The following is a 22,567-nucleotide window of genomic DNA, read 5'->3' on the forward strand; positions in this document are numbered from 1 at the left end:
TTTACTAAGCCCAAGTTGAGCTCTACTCCTCAGTCAGCCTAGTGCTAACGAGCAATGGAGGGTGAGGGACAGCACGGAGCAGGGGCACCAAGGAAGGAGAGCATGGTTGAGAACCAGAAAGAGCCTTGGGAAAGCACGGAGAGGAAAAGCTGATGTCTCCAGAGCAAGACGCCCTCCCTAATCAAGCAGCACCTCTGACCTCTCCATCACAAACAATGTAAGGCTCCGTGTTCTACCTGTATTCCCGGCTTTCCTTTCCAGAGGCTCGACTGGGGTCACTTCAGTCAGCTGAGGGAGACACCACAGTCACAGGGGGATGAAGAGGTGTGGTAAGGAAAACGAACTTTTAACACCCGTGACACTGTGCGGTTGGAAGGGTTAGTCAAAGAGCAAAATCAAAAAGCAACCGCTAGGCAATGGACTGGCAGAGGATTTACAAAGCTTTCTGGACCCCATACTTCCAGGGAGTATGTGCTAAGGTCAAGACCTCTGCAGCACCCTGAAAGGGGGAGGACTTCCGGGGGTATCTTCATTTATTCCCGATGGGGTGGGAGTAAGACCTGTTCTAGCCTTGGACTGGATACTAGTTCATTTCCGTTCTCTGAAGGAGTGGTCTCTGTGGTCTCTGCGGAGCTGCCTGGGCATATCCAGCACACGAATGCCAAGCTCCCGGCATTCTCTGCTGTTCTCACACAAGGGACTTGAGCTTCCTATCTACCTCATCGTAAATAAAGCTAATTATACCCACGGTGTTCACTGCATAGGATACAAACCCAAATGGGCACAGTCACAAATGTGGGCCATAACTTTTTAGCTGGTTGACAAAGCCAGCCACTAAAATAAGCTAAAGCCAGGTCCCATCATTTGTATCAGTTCCATTAAACTCTTCTAAGAGCCTCCTAATTTCGAGGCCATCGGAACCTGAGATAGCCTTAGGTCACAGCCAAGAGCAGCTCGTAAGGCAAATGATCCTGTATGGTGATGGCACTCCACCCATTAGTATTGTACTTATGAAAGCTTATTGACCTAGAATGGAAATACTTACTACCTGTCATCAATCCTTTCATTTGCATGCAATTATTTGCTTCCCAAACAATCCTACCGACGAATTGCACCCAAACGCAAAGCTAGCCACACCAAAAGATTTTTATCCTAATGAAAAACGTAAGCAAAAACATATGTCATGAAATCACATATAAAGCTACATTTATTAACAAATTCATTTCCTAATAAAATACCATCTGCAAGCTACCCTCAGTTTCCACTTGATATAAATAGGTCTTTTACTGTTTTCAGATGCAGTTCCCAGAAACCTCTTCTAAGCTCAACTGCAGAACACATCAGTCTTTTTGGGGGGAGGGCGGGGTTGCATGGAATGTTAGTAAATTCTGTAAAACTAAGTTTTTAAACGAGTTAGTTTGTTCCAAACGCATGCTTCAATTGAAAAGCTGACCTTTTGCAATAAAGTCGGTTAGACTCCTAGAATTCTTATCATTGATACAGAAATTCTAAGAGGCAAGGAAATGTTTCGAGGATGGCCCATAATTAAAATTTCCCCACTCTACACACAAGCAAACGTGGGCACATGCACATGCTCATTCCATTTCAGTAACAGTTCATGTCTCTCAACTCACAAGTATATTCATATCGTAGAATGCTGTTTTCTGGTCATTCAGCCCCCCCCCCCCCCCCCCCACTCCCAAATGCACTTCACTAACACACGGGCCGGCCTCTCTCACTAAAGCCAGGGACAGAGTGGGGAATACTCACAGAGACCCCGTGACTGCTCTCTGGACAAGTCCTTTTAGCAATAACTCCAAGGAATAATGCTACCACTCATCAATGATGGCTACTTTGACTGGGGACCCAGAACCCAATGCCTAGACCTCTCGGCGCCAGGGACTGGGGCTGATTTCTCATGCTAAGTGCTTTTGAAGAGTGCATCAAGATTTGATAGGGTGCATTTCCCGACTTGGTCAGAGTTTCAGCCACATAAACTCCATTAGGTGCAAAGCTCCATAACGCTCCACCCTGTCTATATTTATGCCCACGTTTTAATCTACACCCTTGTAAGCTCCCGGGCAGGCTGTAGGACCTCTCGCTTCCTTTCGGCCTATCCTCAGTTTTCCCATTACCCTTGAAGGCAGTATGTTCTCCTGACTTTAGGGCCCTAAGCTTCTGTCCCACCCCTCTTTCAAATCCTTCCTTGAGACCCAGATTTTAAGATAAGTACTCTCTCCACTGATCTCTCATCATGACTTTACTGCACTTGACCCATTTTTTTGTACAAGGCTCTACCAAAGTCTATCTGTACCATCACCAAAGGCTGCGTGCACACAGGCGGCTCCTTGGATCATCATCTCCAGAGTTGAAGACAGCTCAAATCCTCTTTGGAAATGTACCACTCACTGGTGTGCCAGAGCATTGAGAAAAAAAAAAAAAAAAGCATGAAGTCGTTTCTGAATCTGGGTCAGCCATATTGTGAATGTACAAGAGAGAGAATTACAACGGAGTGAATCTCACTGGGTCTGTGACCTGTCACTCGGCTAACAAGGTATGGACGCAGGCTGACAGACCTCTTGATGGGCTAGTGCCATTCCCAGACCAGCCCTGAGTGCCATAGACACCAGCGCAAGAGAAGGGACAAGAATGATATCCCAGCCTCTCATTATACTCCTCTCTCGAGGCAGGCTTCTGTTTGGATTTTAAGCATTACAATCCCATATGAAGTCATCCAGTGGAAATTAGGATGAGGATTTCCAAACAACTGTGCAGGAGAAGAGCAGAGTAAGACACAGGCAGATGGGGTACCATTCAAGAGATATAATTGATGATGGATTTTCTAGCATTTGTTTACCTTGGTTCATGTTAGTTGATTAACACCATGGCTTAGAAAATGTACTCGAGTAACCATTTTTGAACTTCATTCATTCAACAAACATTTATTAAGTATCTACTATGTGCCGGCATTTGCTAGGCGCTCGGGATACAGAGAAGAAGGACACGTTCCTTGCTCTCCAGGAGCTCACAGTCTAACAGAGGAGACAGACACATACACGAGTGACTACAGTACATGAAGTAAGTGCCAGTCAAGGTGTACATAAGGCGCTAGAGGAGCCCGGAGGAAGCAGTCTGCGGTAAGCCTGGTGGAGTCAGGGAAGCTTTCACAGAGAAAGGGACAATCGAGGAAACTTGAAGGAGGAACAGGACTTCACCAAAAGACAAGGGAGGGCAGGGAAAGAGGTTCTAGGATGAGAGAACGGCAGGCACAAAAGCAAGGAAGCGTGATAACGCATGACATGACGGGGAACCACAGGTAGCTCCACGTGGCTGGAACTTCATCTGCATGTGAAGAAATGGTGAAATGGGAAGTCAGAGAAGGAGCATGGAATCAGAGTGAAGAGCTTTGTATGCGGGGCTAAGAAATCTGGACCTTGTCCGGGAAGCAATGAGACGGCACGGAAGAATCCAAAGCAGGGAGTGACATGGCTGGATCTGCCCATTAGGTCAGCCCGGATGGAGGATGGTTTGGAAGAGAGGTGAGACCAGAGGGAGGGAGAGCAGAGAGAAGGGGCCATCATAGGGGCCCACGGGCGCTCTGAAGGCGGGGAGGGTAGAGAGGTGACAGGCTGGAGAGATACTTAGGAGGAAGCTTGACAAGACTCGATGAATGATGATACAAGAAGCAAAACCACCTCAGAGATGAAACGATACGAAAAGCATGCATTCCGAAAATACAACCGACAGCCCTGCTCCTCCCTCCCTTCATGGTCCCATCGTCCTCCGCCATCACCGTGTCCGCTGAGTACAAGTAACAAATAATGAGTAACGGTGCGAGAGCCAGAGGTGAACATGGTCAGACTTCTCTAATTCAGACACCACTAACTTGGAATCTGCAACAATTCACACTGACTGTCTGTGCCTCCTATTGAGTAAGAATTTCAACCTACTTTCTTCCTCTGTGTCTTTTCAAGCCTTTAGGCACCAGTAACAGGAATCCAATCTAAAAGCAGTGGCTTCTTCCAATCAAGCGCTGGAGGTGCAGTAGGCAGCCGCTTACATGGTGGTATCTGAGGGGCACCCAATACATGTCCCCCACCCAGGAGCCATAAGGCCTGGGATCCAATCATTAGCGATTCACTCCTTTGGGAGAGGCTTGGGTCCCTCCAACTTCTCTTTTATAAGGCAATGATTCCTGCGATGGGTAGGACATTTAGTCATTCTAAACCCAGTGGGATTGTGGTTGAGCACAATGCCTTTGGCTTTGACAGAAGGGATTAAGGTAGTCTAAGAGGGTTATGGAGGTATCTGTGGAAGACCATGGTACAGAAGGGAAGATTGAGAGATGCGGAAGATAACGTTAGGATCTTGCCAAGGAATGGCCCCGCAAGCATTCAAGAAACTAAGATTCTTAAAGAATGCCTTCCACTTCCAATGCCAGCAAATCACACTTTTACATTCTTGTACCTTAAGGAACTTCTGTGTTTTATGCTTATGAGATGCTATTTGCTAGTGAAGGCCTATGGTGACTCCCAATCTTTTCCTGGACCTCACACTGCTTACGACCAATTATAATCTCCAGTGTTATTTAATTTGTATATATGACTAAAAGTGCACTCCCCGAAACTATTTTCTAAGTGCAACTTTTCATTCACTCAGACTGACCTTGTCTGTTGCCATTCCACGTTATGGAGATTTAACTGTATTTGCAGAATGGTAATCAGTCAAGTCACAAGCGACAGAAGATCGAGACTCAGACTCTGACCTTGAAGTATCTCATCTATGGCTCAAGAAGGTAAATAAGAGCTGCTTGTGAATACTTGATTATAAAGGTTAGAGCAGTGAACTAAAAAAAAAAAAAAAGAAACAAAACAAAACTTTAAAAATTACTTACTTCACTTGTTTGGAGAATCGTGAACTTTGGCAGTTTAGGCTTTGAACTGGCTGCACTGGGTTTTCCATCCAAGAGTGATCCAAATGACAGATTCCCAAAGCTGTTCTCAAATTCAATGGAAGGTTTCAGTGTCGGAGGGACATCCAGTGCCTGGTCCTGGCCATCCATGGGTCTGACATACGCAGTTGGCTTTTGCTGCCCCATGTTTGTTTTGCAGTAAAGCCCTGGTGGAAAGTTCTGAACCGAAAGGCCACTGCTGGGAGCTAACAAAGAGGAGGCAACTAGGGGAGACCCAGGAGCTTGCACTGTAAATTCAGATTCTTCTGGTGAGACGGACTGAAAGATTTCCTTGAACGTATCCCCTGCACTGGACTTGAGACTACTGTCTTCTTTTGCAGAAGCATCTGACTCTTCAACGGCTCCAACCTGGGGCTGTTCAGCTGGGTAGACAAAGAAGTCTTCCAGTCGGGCTGGGGGCTGGTCCTGTGTAGATGGCGGCAGCTTGTTTGGCTGACCACTGGCCTGGCTGGCTGGGACAACACTAGCGTTATGACTATCGCGTGGCCAGTCAGCTTTTGATTTCCTGTTGCTGTGTATGAGAGTGGAATTCAGTATCACAACGGAAGGTGGAGGCATTGGTGCCGAGGGGTGAGTGCTATCCTGGTGAGGTGGGAGCATTCGGTTCTTTTGTTCTGGGAAAAAGCTCGGTTCGTTTTTGTTGATGGGAGTCTGGGGCACGGAATTCTTTGGGATCCCCACTAGATGATTCTGATTAGAATGGTTAGTTAGCAAATCCTTCATTTCATCATAGTTTCCCAGCGTGTTCTGGACTCGGTTGGCAAGTGCATCCCCTTTGTTTGTCTAAAATAACAAAAAGATGGGGGTGGGAGGAGAGAGAATGAATAGGTTTGTGTTTCCTAATGTTAATGTTTCAAACAGATGTCCTAAGTAGACTAGCATATAGGGTTCTTTAAAATTCTCATGCTGCCATATAATTTCATACTTTTCATGTGCTATGTAGGAAAAAAAAATCAATAACACTATTGAAAGAGCCTCTTGGAATGAGCCGTGTGATTAACGTCTGTATACTCCCTGGCCTGCCCTTAAACATGCTCATTGGGAGAAAGTTTTAAATTACGTCACTTATGAATTTTATTAGCAAAGTAACTTATTTTAGGTCAGATGAGCTGAACAGTTACACTCCATATTGTGATGAACAACTTCAGCTTAGTGATCACTGGAATTGTAATGGAACATTCGACTTATATTTGTTTTTGACACGTCAGCCCTTTGCGCCACATTATACCATGAAAAAGGTTTAGCCCATTGGATCAGGAAGTCAGTGAAATTGTGCAGTCATGAATATATTGGTTTAGAAAAGCTCAACATCTAATTGAGCTAACATGACTAAAGCGAATCTAATTCCTTTTAATCAAAGGACTGTATAAATTACTGGTGTCTGCCCACATATTCTGGGGGCAACTGTGTCTACGTATTGATGATTCATACTTGTTTACTTTGAAATGGTGCAATTGTTCATCAACACTGACTCAAGCTCTCCTGTGTCTTTTCAATGATTTAGAAAAATTTATTCAAGAATTTTAAACTGTTGCTTACATAAATCAAAACAAAGCCAGATTTCCAAAGTGATGTTGGCAACTAAATCATTCTATGGACAATCAACAGACCAGCAATATCATCCCCTGTAGGAAATACTAATCTTGTTAAAAATGGCTGTGGTTGTTCTTCAAATAATTAAGTTGCTGCACGGGTTTTTGTAATACAGAAAGCATGGCTTTCATAACTAGAAAATGGTGGGTAGCTATATGCTCGGAAATGACTTTGACGAAAGCTCAGCTGTTCATCTTCAAAACTGACTTTTTATTATTCCCTGTACCTGCCAAAGGGGTTCTCAAAACAAGCTGTTGGATTCGAAAGGGCAAAGGACTTTTTTGTGCTTAGGCTGCACTATTCTGGCCCAAGATGTTGCGATAAGACAAGGCTACTAGCCTCCACGGAGCCATGCAGCACTGGGACCACTGGATGGGGAAGACGCCCACCCTATGTAGCCTCTAGGTCCCCGGGGGCCATAGGCCTTCTCTCCATGCACAGGAAGGGGTGGCAACTTCCCCACTGATATAGCCTCCACTTGAAGATAGATGTTTAACTTCTCAGATCTCTCACATGCCCTTAACCCAGCCCAAGCTCCTGGCATCCACAGGGAGTGTGCCTATCCAAGTCTGGGATCTCAGTCTCAACCTAGGCTGTCTGGCTGTGTGCTGTTCTCTGTATGTGAAGATGGAAGTGTGCAGATGAATGGAGGGTGAAGTGCTGGAAATGGATGAAATCACCCAGAGAAAGAAAACACAGAATGAGAAGATCAGGCTCAGGGGGGCAACCCTGGGGAACATCAACCTATAAGCGACCGAGAGAAGAAGAGGAGCCGGCAAAGGATACCAAGAAGGAGCAAGCAGAGAGGGAATCAAACTGGTGACCTTGGTCTCGTTGTTAACATGATCTCCGTGTACTGTATGCAGTATCCAACTCATAGCATGTGTGAAATCATATAAGACATTTCCAAAGAAATGAGGGCAGTGAGGGAAATAGGATTCTAGAGATTACGGAAAAGTATGGTCAATATATGCTACAAGGGTCCTGTTGGAGGTGGGGAATTTTAGAAATCCAATGTCTGTTTCAGCTTTCTTATCCACAAGAACATCTGATATTGCATCACATGCAACCTTGGTGCTAAAGCAGTGATTAAACAATTAACATTCCATATAATCCTCAGCTGAATAATCGCTCCATTTTCAGAAGTATATTTGAAAGGCCTATTTAATAGATAGAGATGGGTAGAAATCACTTTTATTCCCTGAAAATCCCTAGGTTTGTCCATTTTAATGGCACAAATTACTCTTCAGCCAAGGCCAGAATAAACTCTGGATAGAGTGGTCTCCTTTGACAGCGGTGTATGACCAACCATTTGGGTAGCAGCCAAACCCAGTCTCCCTCCTGTTCAGTCCCTTAATTCAAAACAAAGAGATTTCATCATGCTGAGGGCCCAGTAAGAATTTAATGCAAGCTTTAGGGGCACTGGGTGGCTCAGTCGGTTAAGTGTCTGCCTTCAGCTCAGGTCATGTTCCCAGGGTCCTGGGATGGAGTCCCACATCACAACAGGCTCCCTGCTCAGCGGGGAGCCTGCTTCTCCCTCTCCCTCTGCCTGCCACTCTGCCTAGTTTGTGATCCCCCCTCTCTCTGTCAAATAAATAAATAAAATCATAAACAAAGAATTTAATGCAAGCTTTAAATACTTAGAGAGTTGTTCTGGCCCCTCAAACAGGTCTCTTTACCTCTTGGGTCAGATGATGGCCTAATGAACACTAATACCTGGCTATCTTCAAGGATCGGACCCAGCAAGGGGGAAGATGACACCATTTCGTTTCCCATGCTAAATGCCTTTATTTTATACCGTCTCATTTCCTCATTTCATGAATTTGGATGTTGCTTCCTTCCCTCACACAAAAAGAATTCTATAAGAACTTTTCCCTTTTTGCCTTAGCTACCAGGAAGCTCAAAGTTCAACTGACTGAACTTTCCTTGAGAGCTTACTGGACTTCCACTGAAAGTTCATTGAGCTTCCACTGAAACTGAGCCCTACAGCATCAGAACCTTGCCTTGAGATGTCAAAGAGACCAGGATAATATCTCAAAGTCCTGACAAATAATTCACTCTCTCCAGGTCAACTATAATCAAGACTCAAGAACCTTATGACTCATTTGCTTGCAAGCAAGCTAGTCACATTCCTGGTCCTGTTCAGCAGTAAATAAAAGGGACGTGCTCGTCTTTTCTTCAGTGGAGAGAACCTTGGTTAGGTTTGAATGTCTCTTCATTTATTTCTACTGTTATAATGATCTGGGTTTCCAATGCATGCTAAGATTTTTTTTCCCCATCTCTAGGTTTTAAAATATGTTTGAAATTAGGAAAACTTCTAAACTGGCCAATGTCTAAAGCTGTGCCTACATAAATAAAATTAGAGGAAAATTAAAAGTTCTCTGAATACATCTAGAAAATCAACCTCCTACCATATAGGGTATACTACAGTAATTTCTTTTCCTGCATAAAGCTATGAGCTTTTAAAGGTCAGAGACCACCTTTTGTTCACCTTTATATCCTCAGGACTGAGCACTGTTAGGCGCATATCAGATACTCAAAAAATTGTTGCTGACATGAATAGAATCCAAATATCATTCATACCTTACCTATATCAAAATAAAGGCTTTGCAATAGCTTGGAGTAAAAGGTACATAAATAGAAAAGCCAAAGTCAGGCTGACTTGGTTACCACAATTGAACATTAAATTGAACTTTGAGCTTCCTGGTAGCTAAGGCAAAAAGGAAAAACTCATAGTTTACTGACTTCTCTTTGTCTGATGGAAGGAAGCATATCTTAATTTACTAAATAAGACAAATGGTTGCCAGATACTAAAATGTAAAAAGGAATTCTTCTCATTTGTTCAGTTATAAGAACCTTTGAACATGGGGCACCTGGGTGGCTCAGTCGGTTAAGCATCCGACTCTTGGTTTTGGCTCAGGTCATGATCTCATGGGTCGTGAGCTTGAGCCCCATGTGGGGCTCCTCGCTCAGTGTGGAGTCTCCTTGAGATTGGTCTCCCTCTCCCTCTGCCCCTCCCTCTGCCCATCCCCCTGCTCGCTCTCTCTCTCTCTCAAATAAATAAATCTTTTTAAAAAAGAACCTTTTAACAATAAAACAATTTTTCAGCACCAATGTTACAGAAGATGCAAAGATGTTCTTCATGTGGCTTTTTCTTATGATGACTAAAAAAAGAGCATTACATTAAAGTCTAACGCAGTGAAGGCGTATCTATACGTGGAGTTTGGGGGCTAAGCTAATAGCTCCAGGTGTGGGGTTTTCCTGTGCACAAAAGACACAGGGCCAGAGCTGGGATAACTTGGAGGAATGAAGGGGTGTCAACTCCCTTCGACTAGCTTCCTCACAGAGCAATGGTCTCAGAGGGACTTGTGAGCGGAACTGCACAGCTGACAGTTCAAGGTTGAGTTCACTGGCGACACTTTCTGAGTTGCTGATTGAAGGAAGATCCATATGCTTTGCATAACAGATGTGCTGTGGCTACAAGTAGGAATTACCATGGTCATGCTTAAGACACATACTGGTAAATTCAAAACAGTCACAAGGCAGGGTTAGGCACGGAGGACACACAGACACATAGCCTCAAAAAGTCCACCATTTAACAATCTCCAAATAAATTAGCAGCACAGTCCAGATCGCCTGAGTCGCCTCTCTGCCTTTCTACCACCGGACCTGGATAACTGTCAACCAGTTTTTAAATTTCTCAAGATGTAGATATGAGAGCCACTGGATAGAAAACCCAATGGGGCCTGAAATGCATTTCTGTACGCCTACACAATGCACTCTCATGCACCACAGCAACTTCTGATTCACACCGAATGTTCTTTTGCACCCTCCAGAGTCTTAGTAATCCTATTAAGGAGCAAGGTATTCTTGGCAGTCTTTTTTTTTTTTTTTTCTTCTTGGCAGTCTTGATTGGACATTATAAACATGGCAAAAATGAAACTTAGCCATTTCAATCAATTATGGGCTTCTTTCAATTGGCCAATTCTTTACTTCCCATTCTAGATAATTGGTTGATTCTTAAAGGTAACCTCTGCAGCTCCTACTTTCTAAATAATCACAATTTCTCCATCATCAAGGAAATGCATTTTCCAAGTATTTTCAGTCATAAATTATATGTCTGGTTTGTGGCTCATGACTAACAGCACTCCTTCATTTAAGCTTTTTGCCTCTCATTACTCTAAGAAACGCAAAGTTGCCTCAGTTTGCTTCCAGTGCTATCTACAAATCAGTAGTAGGAGTTCATTGCAAGACTAATGCGCTAGGAGGCAATTGTACCATCATATTTCTTTTTAATAAAAAGTAGCAAAATAATTTAAGTTTCGAGGCTCATTTTTTCCCTTTATTTCATTGTGACTAACGTATGTGATTTAGTAATTCCTTCTTTTCCTAATTGTAATGTTTTTACAGTTAATCTCTCTAAGCTGTAAGTTGCTATTTCTTTCTTTAATTATAATAATGATAATATCTCAAACTTGTACAGCACTTTCCAGATTTCAAAGCAAGGTCTCCCGGCTCGTTTGACTTGATCCTTACAACAACCATGTGAGTCAGCAGAGCAGCTCTGATCTCAGTCTGGCTTCTACCTCCCCAACCCAAGTGACCTTGGGTAAGCCACTTAATCCCTCTGTGCCTCGTTTTCCTCATTCTCGTACAGTGCAAAGAGCTATAAAATGTCAGTTGCTGTTGTTGCCCTATTATTATTATCAGGGATTACTTCAAATCAGGTATTATTATTCACTTCCGAAAGGAGGAAACTATAGGTCAGAGAAATGAAGTTTCTTCACCAAAGTCACACAGGAGGTAGGTCAGCTTATCAAAGGTCTTCTGACCTCCTGCGGGAGGAGAAACAGCTTCCTGTTACAGGTACTGAACCACAGAACTGGGTTCTAGATTCACCACTGGCACAGATATGAAGCTGCAGAGAAGCCACTTCACCTCTCTGAGCCTCAAATTCTTCGTGGGCAACATGAGGAAAACGAGTACTCCAGTTGTCGTAAGGACTAAACAGGCACATAGAAAGCCCTGGCATGTGCCTGGCATTCAGCAGGCACTTGCTACACACCAGTTCCTCAACCCGCCCAGTCTTTCCACACTAGCCTAGACATGTCAAACAGCTTCACATTTTTCAAGTGCTTTTGAAGACATCCTTCTCAACACCATAGCACAAAGTCAGATTTGAAAGTTATAAGCAACAGAAGCAGCCTCACAGAGAAGTTCCCCATCACCAACCAAATGTAGGGGTGGTCAACATTCTTTCCATTCTGGGAATGGTAGGGGTGAGGCAACGAATGGGAAGAAACCAGCCAGGATGATGAGAGATCACCATTTCTTCTAACTGCCAAGAAAGGGCAGTGGGTCTTAGGGACCAATGCTCATTGGCTACTTCACAAACTACCAACACTACTGGATAACTGATCAGGCCACGTTCGAGGCTTTAGGGTGGCAAGAAGTTTCCTGAAAGTCCTGATCCACCACCAGGAGTTTTGATCTTTAATTTGATAAGCATTCCCACCACAACCCTAAGGAAGGGTTGGGGTATGTCCTTGTCTCTACCAGTGGACCATGGGCCAGCTCTAAAATTCCCACTGCCACTGGTGTGTCCAGATACTCCAAGGGTGTCCACACCAGTCCAGGTCTAGGGAGCTGACGAAAGTGAACATCAGTTCTAGTATCATAATATGGGGGAGGGGGAAGGAAGGGCAAACTCTCCAGTGATCTCCCAGGGGATCCTGAACACGGACACAGCGTAAGATGGCAGCTGGTCACCAAAGCAATGGTGAAAGAAAGAGAATCACTAGGTCATCAACTGTTAGCTTTATTCCTCTCCTATACAGTCTTGACTGAAGAACAACAGCTCTTCCCCATCAAGCAACATAAAGGCAACTGGCAACTAATCACACAATAAGCCTGGCCCTGAGCTAGACCAAAGTTCCCACCTCGCATCTCTACCTGATACACCCTTGTCATAGCAAGACAGATGACTTCTGAAACCTTCTGGCAATGTTGATCACAGGTTTTTTTAACTGCCTGCTCAAAAACACACTGCTGATATCTAAAAATAAATATGCATCTATATTGCAGGCCTTCTTAACAAGAGATGGCATTTACCTTAAAGGTACAAGACCATTAATTCAACATGACTTAAAGTTATAAAGAGGGGATAAACCAAGGGTTCGACACCTCATCATGGTAATAGCATTGAGCATGGAGTAGAGTTTGAACTTTAAGAATGACTCTTTGAGTTAAGCTCATTTTTCTAACTCATCCAAAGATGACGTAAAACTCATCTGGTCATTCCTCTTTCTCAAGAAGGGAGAAGGCATCCATCATTCTTTGACCTCTCTTCCATTTTCTGGAAAAAAATGGAGGCCACAACATCTTGCCATGGCTGGTCACTCTTCACATGCTCTTGATTTTGTGCTTGCTCATCTTCTCCGGGATTCTGCCCCACTCATCATCACCTCTTCCTCCGGTCCCTTTACCCTCTCCCTCTTGACTGACATCGGGTCCTTCCCATCAATCTCCACAAACATGTTCACATTTCTCCCATTATGAAAAAAAAAAACCCTCTTTCCATATAATTTCTCCCCTCAGGTTCTAACCTACCTTCCTTTCTTCCCCCCCTCCAAACAAAAACTCGCTTCCCATTTACTTACGGAGTCCAGGCGGTTCACTTCCCACAATGAGCACCACCATCAACAAATAAAACAACTCTCCCCAAGGCCACTGATTCCCCCCCACCCCTTAACTACCAAATCCAACAGCCACTTTCCAGTCCTGACCTTTCCTGCCCTCTTGAACACAAATAACTATCAATGCCCTCCTCCATGAAACCCTGTATCCCCTTGATTTCTATTAAATGTTTCTCTCCTAGTTCTCTTCCTACCTCTGTGATCACTCACTCCTTTGTTGGCTCCTTTCCTGGCGCCTACTTTGCCACCTGCTTAAATGTTGCTGCTCCCCAAGATTCTCTCTTTGTCCTTCTTACTCAGTAATCTGACGGCTTCCACTGCCACCTCCCTGCTCACACCTAACTCTCTCTCTTGAGCGCTCTCATTAGCTCCAGATTCCCACACCCAATGCCTACTGGATAGGTCTCTCTTCATATCCCACTGGCATCTCAAACCAAATGTGCTCAAAACAGAATTTTTTTTTTTCTTTGCAAGCACCAACCCTGTTTCCTCCTGAACAACCTGTTAACGAGACTGCCATCTTCTCAAGTCAAAAATACGGGACTCATTCACTCCTGTCCCACCTTTTCCACAGCCAGTCAGACACCCAGTCTCATCATGTCAACTTCCTTGCGCTGCCTTAAATCCTCCCTGCCATGAACTCCCCTTAGCTAACTACAAAAGCTTCTTTATCTGCCTTCTCGTTTGCCTCACCTCCAACCAACTCACCACATTGCCAGCATCATCTTCAAAATTCTGTCTGTCCTGGCCACGCCCTTACTTGAAAGCTTGCAGTGACTTCTCTTCGTGTACGGAATTGTGTCCAAACTCCTTGGCACGAGGTACCAAGTCTCCCCTAACCTCTCCCCTGCCTACCTCTGTGACAGCTGCCCTGCACTCATGCCTTCCGTCACTCGTGATGAGGTCTTACTCCTCTTTGTGCATTCGTCAGTGACTAGCACGTAGTGGGCCTTCAACAAATGTTCGCCAAACTCATCATATCACGTGTTCAAAGGCAGTATGTAAATTAAGTCAATTGAGATAGGAGAAATCCTTTTTTAAGGACTATACTATTATTGACAAATTGGAAAGTAGTAGTTGAGGTGACCTAACTCTCTCGGTCAGACTTACCGAACTCGGAAGGCACTCGAGTCTCAGTCAAGAGCTGCTCACTTATCATGAACAAGGCAGCAAGACTCTGGGCTCAGTGGTCACCGAGCCAAACAGCTTCCTCTCTACCCCAAAGTGGTATTTGTGCCGATGCTGTCCTTTCCTTTTCCAAGTCATTGTCCCCTAATTGGTGCCCTTCTAAAAGCACGACTCTCAGAAATTTCCCTCTATTGTTGTTTTAACTCTTACATCATTTTGTTTCATTATGGAAAATTACACTGCTAGTAAATTTCAGTAAACACCAACCAGCTGCCAGCAATTCCCCAAGATTCTTCCCCCGAGCCCCACCCCGAATAGAAAGTTCAGAGGCAGTCACTGTGAAATCAGTACTTGCAGACAGAGCAGTAGGAGTGTTACTGGAGCTACAAACTAGCTAGAACACAACCAGGCAATCAACCTGGCTACACTACCTCCCCCCCCCCCCCGCCCCCAGCTGAGGCAATCTCCTCATCCAGGATGATTAATCACCAGGAAAAAATGATTGGCTTCTCCCTTTCTCCTAGAACAAGGATTTTCAAAGATCACTCAAACCACTCCACACTGCTAACAACCTAACATGGGAAAGGAAAGCGGTGGCCTCGCTTGCAGGGGATGGCACTGATCGGGAGAGAAAGAGACACAGCCATTGACCTTCTGATGAAGTCTTCAGGGGCTGCCTTGCCAACAGCCAAGGTGGGGAAACGCGTCAAGGGCCATTGCTTGCTCCAGGAAGTGCTGGGCCAGAGAGAACTCCTTAGAGATAGGAAGTCTCACTAGTTCCGTTGAAATCTGACCGTCCTCCCCAAAGAAGACAGGATTTGTCTCTGAAGACTTCTTCAGAAAGCTGCAATTGCCCCACATACAGTGTATGTATAGATTTCATTTGTCAAATATATTCTCCTGGAAATGATTTGGGTGCTTTAAAAATAGATTAAATGTTGATTAATGTGTTCAAAAACGTAACAAGCAACCATTTTCCAGAAAGATAAATTACATACATATTCAGCTACCTTGTAGGGCTCCCCAAAAAGATCAAAGCCTGAAGAAAAGAGATCGTCTTCTTGCTGGACTTCTTGATTCCTCCGCTCCCATTCCCTTTTTTTAAGTGCACTACGGTCTTGTTCATAGTGACTGAAAGGAAAAGAAAAAAAAAGGAGAAAGAGATTAATTAGTCATGTCATTCAGATCTCCCTTGTTATCACTAAGAAGAAAAACAATACAAGCCAAGGCTACCCAAACGGATACACCGAAGAGGGAGCGGAGAAACCTTTTCTTGACTCCCAAGGGGTTTAAGATCCTGACCAGTTCTTTGGAATACAGAAGAACATGGAAAGGTGCTTATTAGAAACCATACTCATGCCCACTTAAATGTTCCAGGATCCTCTTCCCTTGTCCCTGCTTGAGTACCACAGGCAATTACGGGCTCCCCAAGAGTCAGTCCACTGTGCAGAAAAGTACTGAATTCAAGTTGCTTTGTGTTGCCAACTGCTTAGGGCTCAGAATTCACAGATGTCACACAAAGTCCTAAAGGAAAGGAATTAACCAAGATGTCGCAGACCAACTGTAAGTCTGTCCTGAGCCCACAGCCAGAGTTAGCCTGTTGTAACAAAATCACAGGAGAGTTTACCGACATTTTTGGAAGTCTACAAAAACACCGAACCGCTCATTCGCTCACACTCCTTTTTTGTGGTGGTGGTTTGCTCTTCTCATAGTCTGTGTCATGGGAGACTGACAGCCTCTTTAGGAAACTCTTCACAAAGAAAGGTGTCTGGCTTGAATGGCAAACAGCTAACAATGAAAAGTGTCAAAAGCCTCGAATGAGCTTAAGGCACACATGTTTTATAAACGCTGTGTAGCTCTGTGACTCATCGCGTTTCAGGCTCTCCCATTGGCGGATCAGTACAGAAGCCTCCAGGCAATATCTAACGTATAATCCGGACCCTGGGATTTTATAGAATGAAATGCTTCCTGACGAAGAATCAGGCAAGAATGTGCGTATTACCTTATAATCTGTAAGTCTCAAAAGTGGTGGATTTTATTTTGTCCATTGGGTTTTCTTTTCCCCTGCTTTTGATCGAAATCTTACATGAAGTGAGCACATATATGCAAGGCAAATTTAAATTATATAAACGTATGTAAAATGCCTAGCAGGTACATGTTAATACTGCCATGTTACGACTTAATTAGATAATTGGCATGCAAATGAACATAATAGCTAAAGGAATTACAAGAGATACACTGATAAAAGAGTATATAGTCAACAGGTTTTGAATACATCCCAGAACTCAATGCCTATCCTTGGTTGCCTAGTTTGCTCATGAGTACCGTAACTTTTAATTTACAAAATAAGAGCCCAGAGCATGAAATATCCATGGCAGCTTAACTAGATATTGATATACATGGAGTGTGAGATGCCACTACACTTAATCATTCCCCTTTCTCCACAGGAATCCTTGAACTGACAGGTTCAAAGTGACTTTGATAGCCTTATCTTCTGAATCAACACCACTTCATTTCTCCGATTTAAAAAAAGTGGCGACATTTAAAGGATGTTCAGACGTGCATTATGCTTTCACGATACAAACAATGCCAGACACGGAGGAGCTCGCTGGGCCAGGCACGAGGGCGCTCAGCGAATGTTATCACCATCTGGGGAAAACAAAGAAGCTCTAGAGCACTACACAAAGCCCAGACCCCACATCTGGGCCCCGTCTGGTCCAAAAAGATGCCAAGTCCAGATCCTGGAAGGCAGCCTATCCTTTGGAGCCTCAGACACCATCCGCAGGGGTGACACTTGCTCGCATCATCTCACCGGTTGCAGGCTGAGATCAGAACCCCACACGGTTGCCGTGGGTCACAACCTCTTTATGTTGGAGGCCGACGCGCGACCAAGCAGACACAGTCACATCTTCAGACCGTGCACACGGAGCACAAGATCAGGCTTGAGCACCATGCACTGGCCGTGCGTGGCCGTGCGTCACCCAAGCCCATCTTCGGTGTGTCCACGTGCAAGAAAGAGAAGGGCATCAAGGGTGGAGACGGACCAACAGGTTAAAGCAATATTTAGTGGGGGCGCCAGGAAGGTTTGTTGCAAAGGAAGACACTTCATTTCTTTGCCTGCCACAGCAGATGAGTCTCCACACAAAAACAAGAGCCCAGCTCTCGTGCTTCTGAGGAATGCGAGCAAGATGTCAGTTCTCTAGCTATCTGTTCATTCGGTGCACCTGACAGCCCGGAACGACAGACCCATAGATCACATTTAATTCTCCCATGAAGAGAACCAAAGTACTTTGGTCTCTTGGCTTTGCAAACTACCTTCCTTCTCCTCCGAGGGAAAGATATAATTAAAACCCTGAAGGAAGAGAAGGAGGAGGAGAAGAAAAGGAAATGTGTTTCAACTTGCATGACACCGCGCAGCCAGCAGCCAGGGCACTTTGGGCACTTTCGACCTGGGCTTAATTTGTGAGGAGGCTCTTGTCTCCATTTTGCATCAGTTCATTAGCTACCAAATTCCAGATGAAAATGTGAATAGCAGACTGAGTGTGCACATGGGTGTTATCTGTTGCAAACAAACTGCCTGCTGCATTTTTTAACACATGTAACAAAGAATAGTTAATTCTCATATCTCTGGCGAGAATGAATTGAATCTCCACAGAGTACCACTGCTCTTGGAAGGCAACCAAATCGCTCCAAATTCTTCCTCTTTCGCTCAGCATGGCGTTGTATTGAAAGCTTCACAGGGCAAGGTATAATGGGGAATGAACTACATGGTGATGAGGCTTTCACAGTGTAGAACGTCACCGATTTCTGACTGAAACCAAAATTACTAATTTGAAGCACCAGCTAATTAAAACCACAGCTATGTATTTAGCCTCTTGTTATACCTACTGCAGTTTATAATTATGAGGACCTCTTTATCTACTCAATTAAAGTTATGATTCAGGCAGGTTGCATTTGAACCTGTGAGCCCCGCGGGGGCCACAGGAAAGCATATGGCTGTCCCCCGACGATGGGATGGACCTTGTACACTCCTGGGCTTGTTTTTCAGAGAAAGGAAGGGCTCCACGGCCCATGAAGAAATGCTCAGGCCAGAAATGTGAATTAATCACCACATGATTGGGCTAAACAATTCAAATTTATTCACACTGATGGAGACTGGGGGAATTGGTCCTATCAGTGTGAAAACCCACTTCCCTGTTGGAAGATGGAGCCAAAAAGCTCAACTGGAGGCCTCTCTCCCTCATAGCAAGTTAGGACGTTTTTCCAGCTTTTTTTCCTCCCAGATAGAATACAATTTGTCACGTTACGGTGCCATCAGAACCACCAACCGACCCACTCACAACTCACTTTACTCTTAATTAACTAAAGGCCTCTGATTTCTCTCTCTCTCTCTCTCTCTCTCTCTGCAGCCTATCTCTTGGAATCCCCACTTCCCCGGCCACTGTGCTAACTGACAGGAAAGGGACAGAAAGAACGAGTTGCATGTAACTACTCTGTTACTCACTCCGATGCAAGGTGTGATGGTGAGAAGCTTCCCTCTAGAATGGGGCTTTTCTGTTAGCTCTGATTTCTTCGCCCACCGGTCCATCCCCCTGGCCTCAGAACCCGAGAAACTGCCCTCATTAACACAGGAGGAAACTACGGCACTCCTGAGGAGGAGAGTTGGGCCAAGCCCTCAGCGAGGGAAAGGCAAAGGATGATGTGAACCTGTGTCTCTTCCACCTTCGAGGTCAAGTGATTTCTCCTCATCTTCTCCTTCTCTCAGATACTCTCCTAACCTTGCACTTCAACAGGATCATGTACACACGTAACTCCCGTCTTCATCACTAGAAGCCACAGGTGCATCACAGAGATCGAGAAAGTTCAATTATGCCATCTTCATTAGCTCCCGGTGGTAGCGCGCTCGGGCTGACGACGCACGCTCGTCTTTTAGAACAAAGACTGGCTGAGCCGGAAGAGATGTTGGCAGGCATGCAGTTCTGGTCTCTTCGTTTTCCAGATGAGGAAATTGAGCTCAGAGAGATAATGGGCCTCGCCGCAGGTTTGTGGCAGCACTGGGAGGTGAGAACCCAGGTTTTCCAGAGTCCAGACTCGCCTCCTCCTAACACCCCATGGTCTGTGCCTTCTGCCGCCCACGCTTCCATCACACTCGAGAATAAATATCAGTCCCACTGGCGCTCTGTTGGTCAACTTTCCTTAGGACTGTATTTGATTAGAGATTGCATTTAATTTGGATTCGAGTACAGAAAAACCATTAGTTTCTTTACACCGAACGTACAGACCCTAAAAGGATCATAAAAATTTACTACATCTGCAGGTAGAAGCTGACGGGGGGTGGGGAGAGTAAAAACCAGTTGAAGTCCATTTGGTCTGTGTATTTCATGAAGTTTAATAATCATCGTTTACCTCATTTGGTGATTTTACAAAGCTAGTTGGGGAAACATTAAAAAAACACTGCTATCTTAAAATGACAAGTTTGTTCAAAAATACTAACTAATACAGGATTTACTGTAGTAACAACATACATGAAGGTAAATAATTCAATCTCATTTTCTAATCCAACTGGCATGAAAATACCTTTATTTTGGCTAATATCTTTGTAAAGGCATAAAAAATACATATTTAATTCACCCAAGGGACAAACATAAGCTATAACTCACTCCTTACGGCTCTCCTGAATGAATTTCTGCCTTCTATAAAATTTGTATTTATACTTGCTACATGTTCCAGAGTTCCAAGTGGTACTTTTTTTTTTGTCAATAGCTAGCCCTGTTTTGAATTTGACATTGACCTAATCTTTACACAGCTTCCACTAGTTAAAAAACTCTGCTATTGAATACCCTCAAAATCACCCCCCAAGTTATGTACTTATTTTATCTATTAATACCCATGAGCATTTAAATGTAAAGTGCTAGGGGCGCCTGGGTGGCTCAGTTGGTTACGCACCTCCCTTTGGCTCAGGTCATGATCTAGGGGTCCTGGGATGGAGCCCTGCTTCTGGCTCCCTGCTCAGTAGGGAGTCTGCTTCTCCCTCTCCCTCTGCCCCCCAACTTGTGTGCACGTGCGCACTCTCTCAAATAAATAAAATCTTTAAAAAATGTAAAGTGCTAAATTCAAAACTATTAAATAACGCTAAAAGCAGGCCATAATTATTTTACACATAGAGGGGAGACCCATGAGAACCTTGGATCTGAAGATGTGAACATGACCTTGAAAGGCAGTTTCTAAAATCAGTGGAACCTCTAAGTCATGTTTAAACTGCGGGACTCATTGAGACCTCTGCATACAACCACTCTTCACCAAATGGACTCTCTCCCCACAGACACTGGCTCTCATTTAAAAAAAAAAAAAATCAAGATAGGAACAAAAAGGAGAGAAAACACATAAGACATTTACTCTACACATCGACCAGCTGCCCATTCGGCCATGCCAATTTCTTTAGGTCTTAGGGAAACGGGCAAGTGCTTATTCTTAGAGTTCCCTTAAATCTGTGCTTTTCAAAAGGAAGTATGCACCAATACACCCAGAAGTCCTGGCAGGAAACTGGCTCAATATGTCCTTGTAGGGACACCTTGGGGATACCCCCATTCCCTCCACTTCTGAAAACAAAAGCAAAAATTCAGCTCATGCAGAAACCTTGTCAAGTCATCCTGCATTGGGGTGAGGCAGACATTCCAAGAACCAATCTCCTCGTCTTGTGTCTGTGTCTGTGTTATATTGAGATATAATTCACATATCATTCAATTCACCCACTTAACGTGTACAATCCAGTGGTTTTCAGTATATTCACAGAGTTCTGGAACTATCACCGTAATATAATCTTAGAATATTTTCATCACCCCAAAAAGCAGCCCCATACCCTTTGGTTACTGCCCTCCCCCATCCTCCCACCCAGCCTAGCCCTAAGCAACCACTAATCTACTTTCTCTCTGAATGAATTTGGTTATTCTGGATATTTCATATACACGGAATTATACAATATGTGGTCTTTTGTGCCTGACTTCTTCCACATAGCATAGTATTTTCAAGGCCCATCCGTATTGTGGCATGGATCAGTACTTCACTCCTTGGTTATCTAATATTCCACTGTATACTGCTGGTCCTAAGGTACACCGTGCTTATTAAGGGGGTTCACTGTTGTGAGCTTATGATTTCACCAGGGTCCTCTATGTCTCCCATTAGACTTTCCTCCTTAAGGGAATGGTCTGTGGCTTCCAAGTCACTGACACCACGCTACAGGTGACCACAGCAAGGCTTCCTGTACATAAATAAGCCATGTCAAATACAGATATTATGAGGAAAACACTTTTAAAAAGTGTTTGCCTTAGGCTTAGGACAAAATTATTTTGACTAGCCTACCAAACTCCCCAAATGCTGTAATACTTATAACAAATACGCAATACTTGAGTGGCAAAGGCAATTGATTACATCCAGGAATGCCAAAAACCTAGTGAAAATCAAACCCAAGATCAACCAATAAACAGGTTCTGCGGTTTCTCAAGAATTCTGCAGGGTGTCCAGAAATGACAGTATCCGTTCTCAGAAGAGCTGAGCTGGGGCTCTACCTCTTTCACTTCAAAGTCGCTTGATCATTTATAAAGCGTTTTCTATTTCTAGGCCTCAGTTTCGTTATTTGTAAAATGGGAATAATCTTTCTCTTCCCTCTTCCTGCAGGTGGTGTCAAGGTTAAATATGATGGTGGATGAGAAAGGCTCTTGGAAACTACTAACGGCTGGGATCACTGGCACCCCAACCGGACTTGACCTTCATCCCCATGAACTTCACTGCACATTAATTCACGTGCGCCCCAGCAACACCTGGCAAATTAGCAGGGCAGGGAATCTTATTTCCATGTAAGGATGGGAAACAGAGGCTCAGAAAATTGTTCCAGGCTATGAGAGCTACATCTAGGACACCACTCACTTGATTCCTAATTCAGTGCTCTTGTAAAAAGTCTGAGACATGTAGTTTGCACAAGTTCCCTTTATGCCCCCAAAATTATAGCCAGCTTTCACTATTGCTGAGGTCTAAAGTCTTTCTAGCAACAAATGAGGGCAAAGTGTATGTCACCAGATACCCTCTAAGACATTTTCTCCACAGACTCAAAAATGATCTTTGTGATAGAGGCACTAAATACAGGGACTTCGTTCACAAACTAATACTGACGTGAGGTTTAAAG

General features: G+C 44.2%; 1 protein-coding gene across 1 annotated transcript in view; it reads right to left on the reverse strand.

The window, feature by feature from the left end:
• AFF2 (AF4/FMR2 family member 2) overlaps nucleotides 1-15,746 on the reverse strand; it is a 302,774-nt gene extending 287,028 nt beyond the window's left edge. Inside the window, exons 1-3 of the mRNA XM_021682515.1 lie at nucleotides 15,691-15,746; nucleotides 15,399-15,519; nucleotides 4,895-5,755 (exon numbers count right to left, since the gene is read on the reverse strand). Of these exons, the coding sequence (XP_021538190.1) occupies nucleotides 4,895-5,755; nucleotides 15,399-15,519; nucleotides 15,691-15,746 (1,038 nt within the window). The remainder of the gene's footprint in view (nucleotides 1-4,894; nucleotides 5,756-15,398; nucleotides 15,520-15,690) is intronic.
• Between the last annotated feature and the right edge of the window lie 6,821 nt (nucleotides 15,747-22,567).

Source organism: Neomonachus schauinslandi, chromosome X (genome assembly GCF_002201575.2).
Source record: "Neomonachus schauinslandi chromosome X, ASM220157v2, whole genome shotgun sequence".
Classification (NCBI taxonomy): Eukaryota; Metazoa; Chordata; class Mammalia; order Carnivora; family Phocidae; genus Neomonachus; species Neomonachus schauinslandi.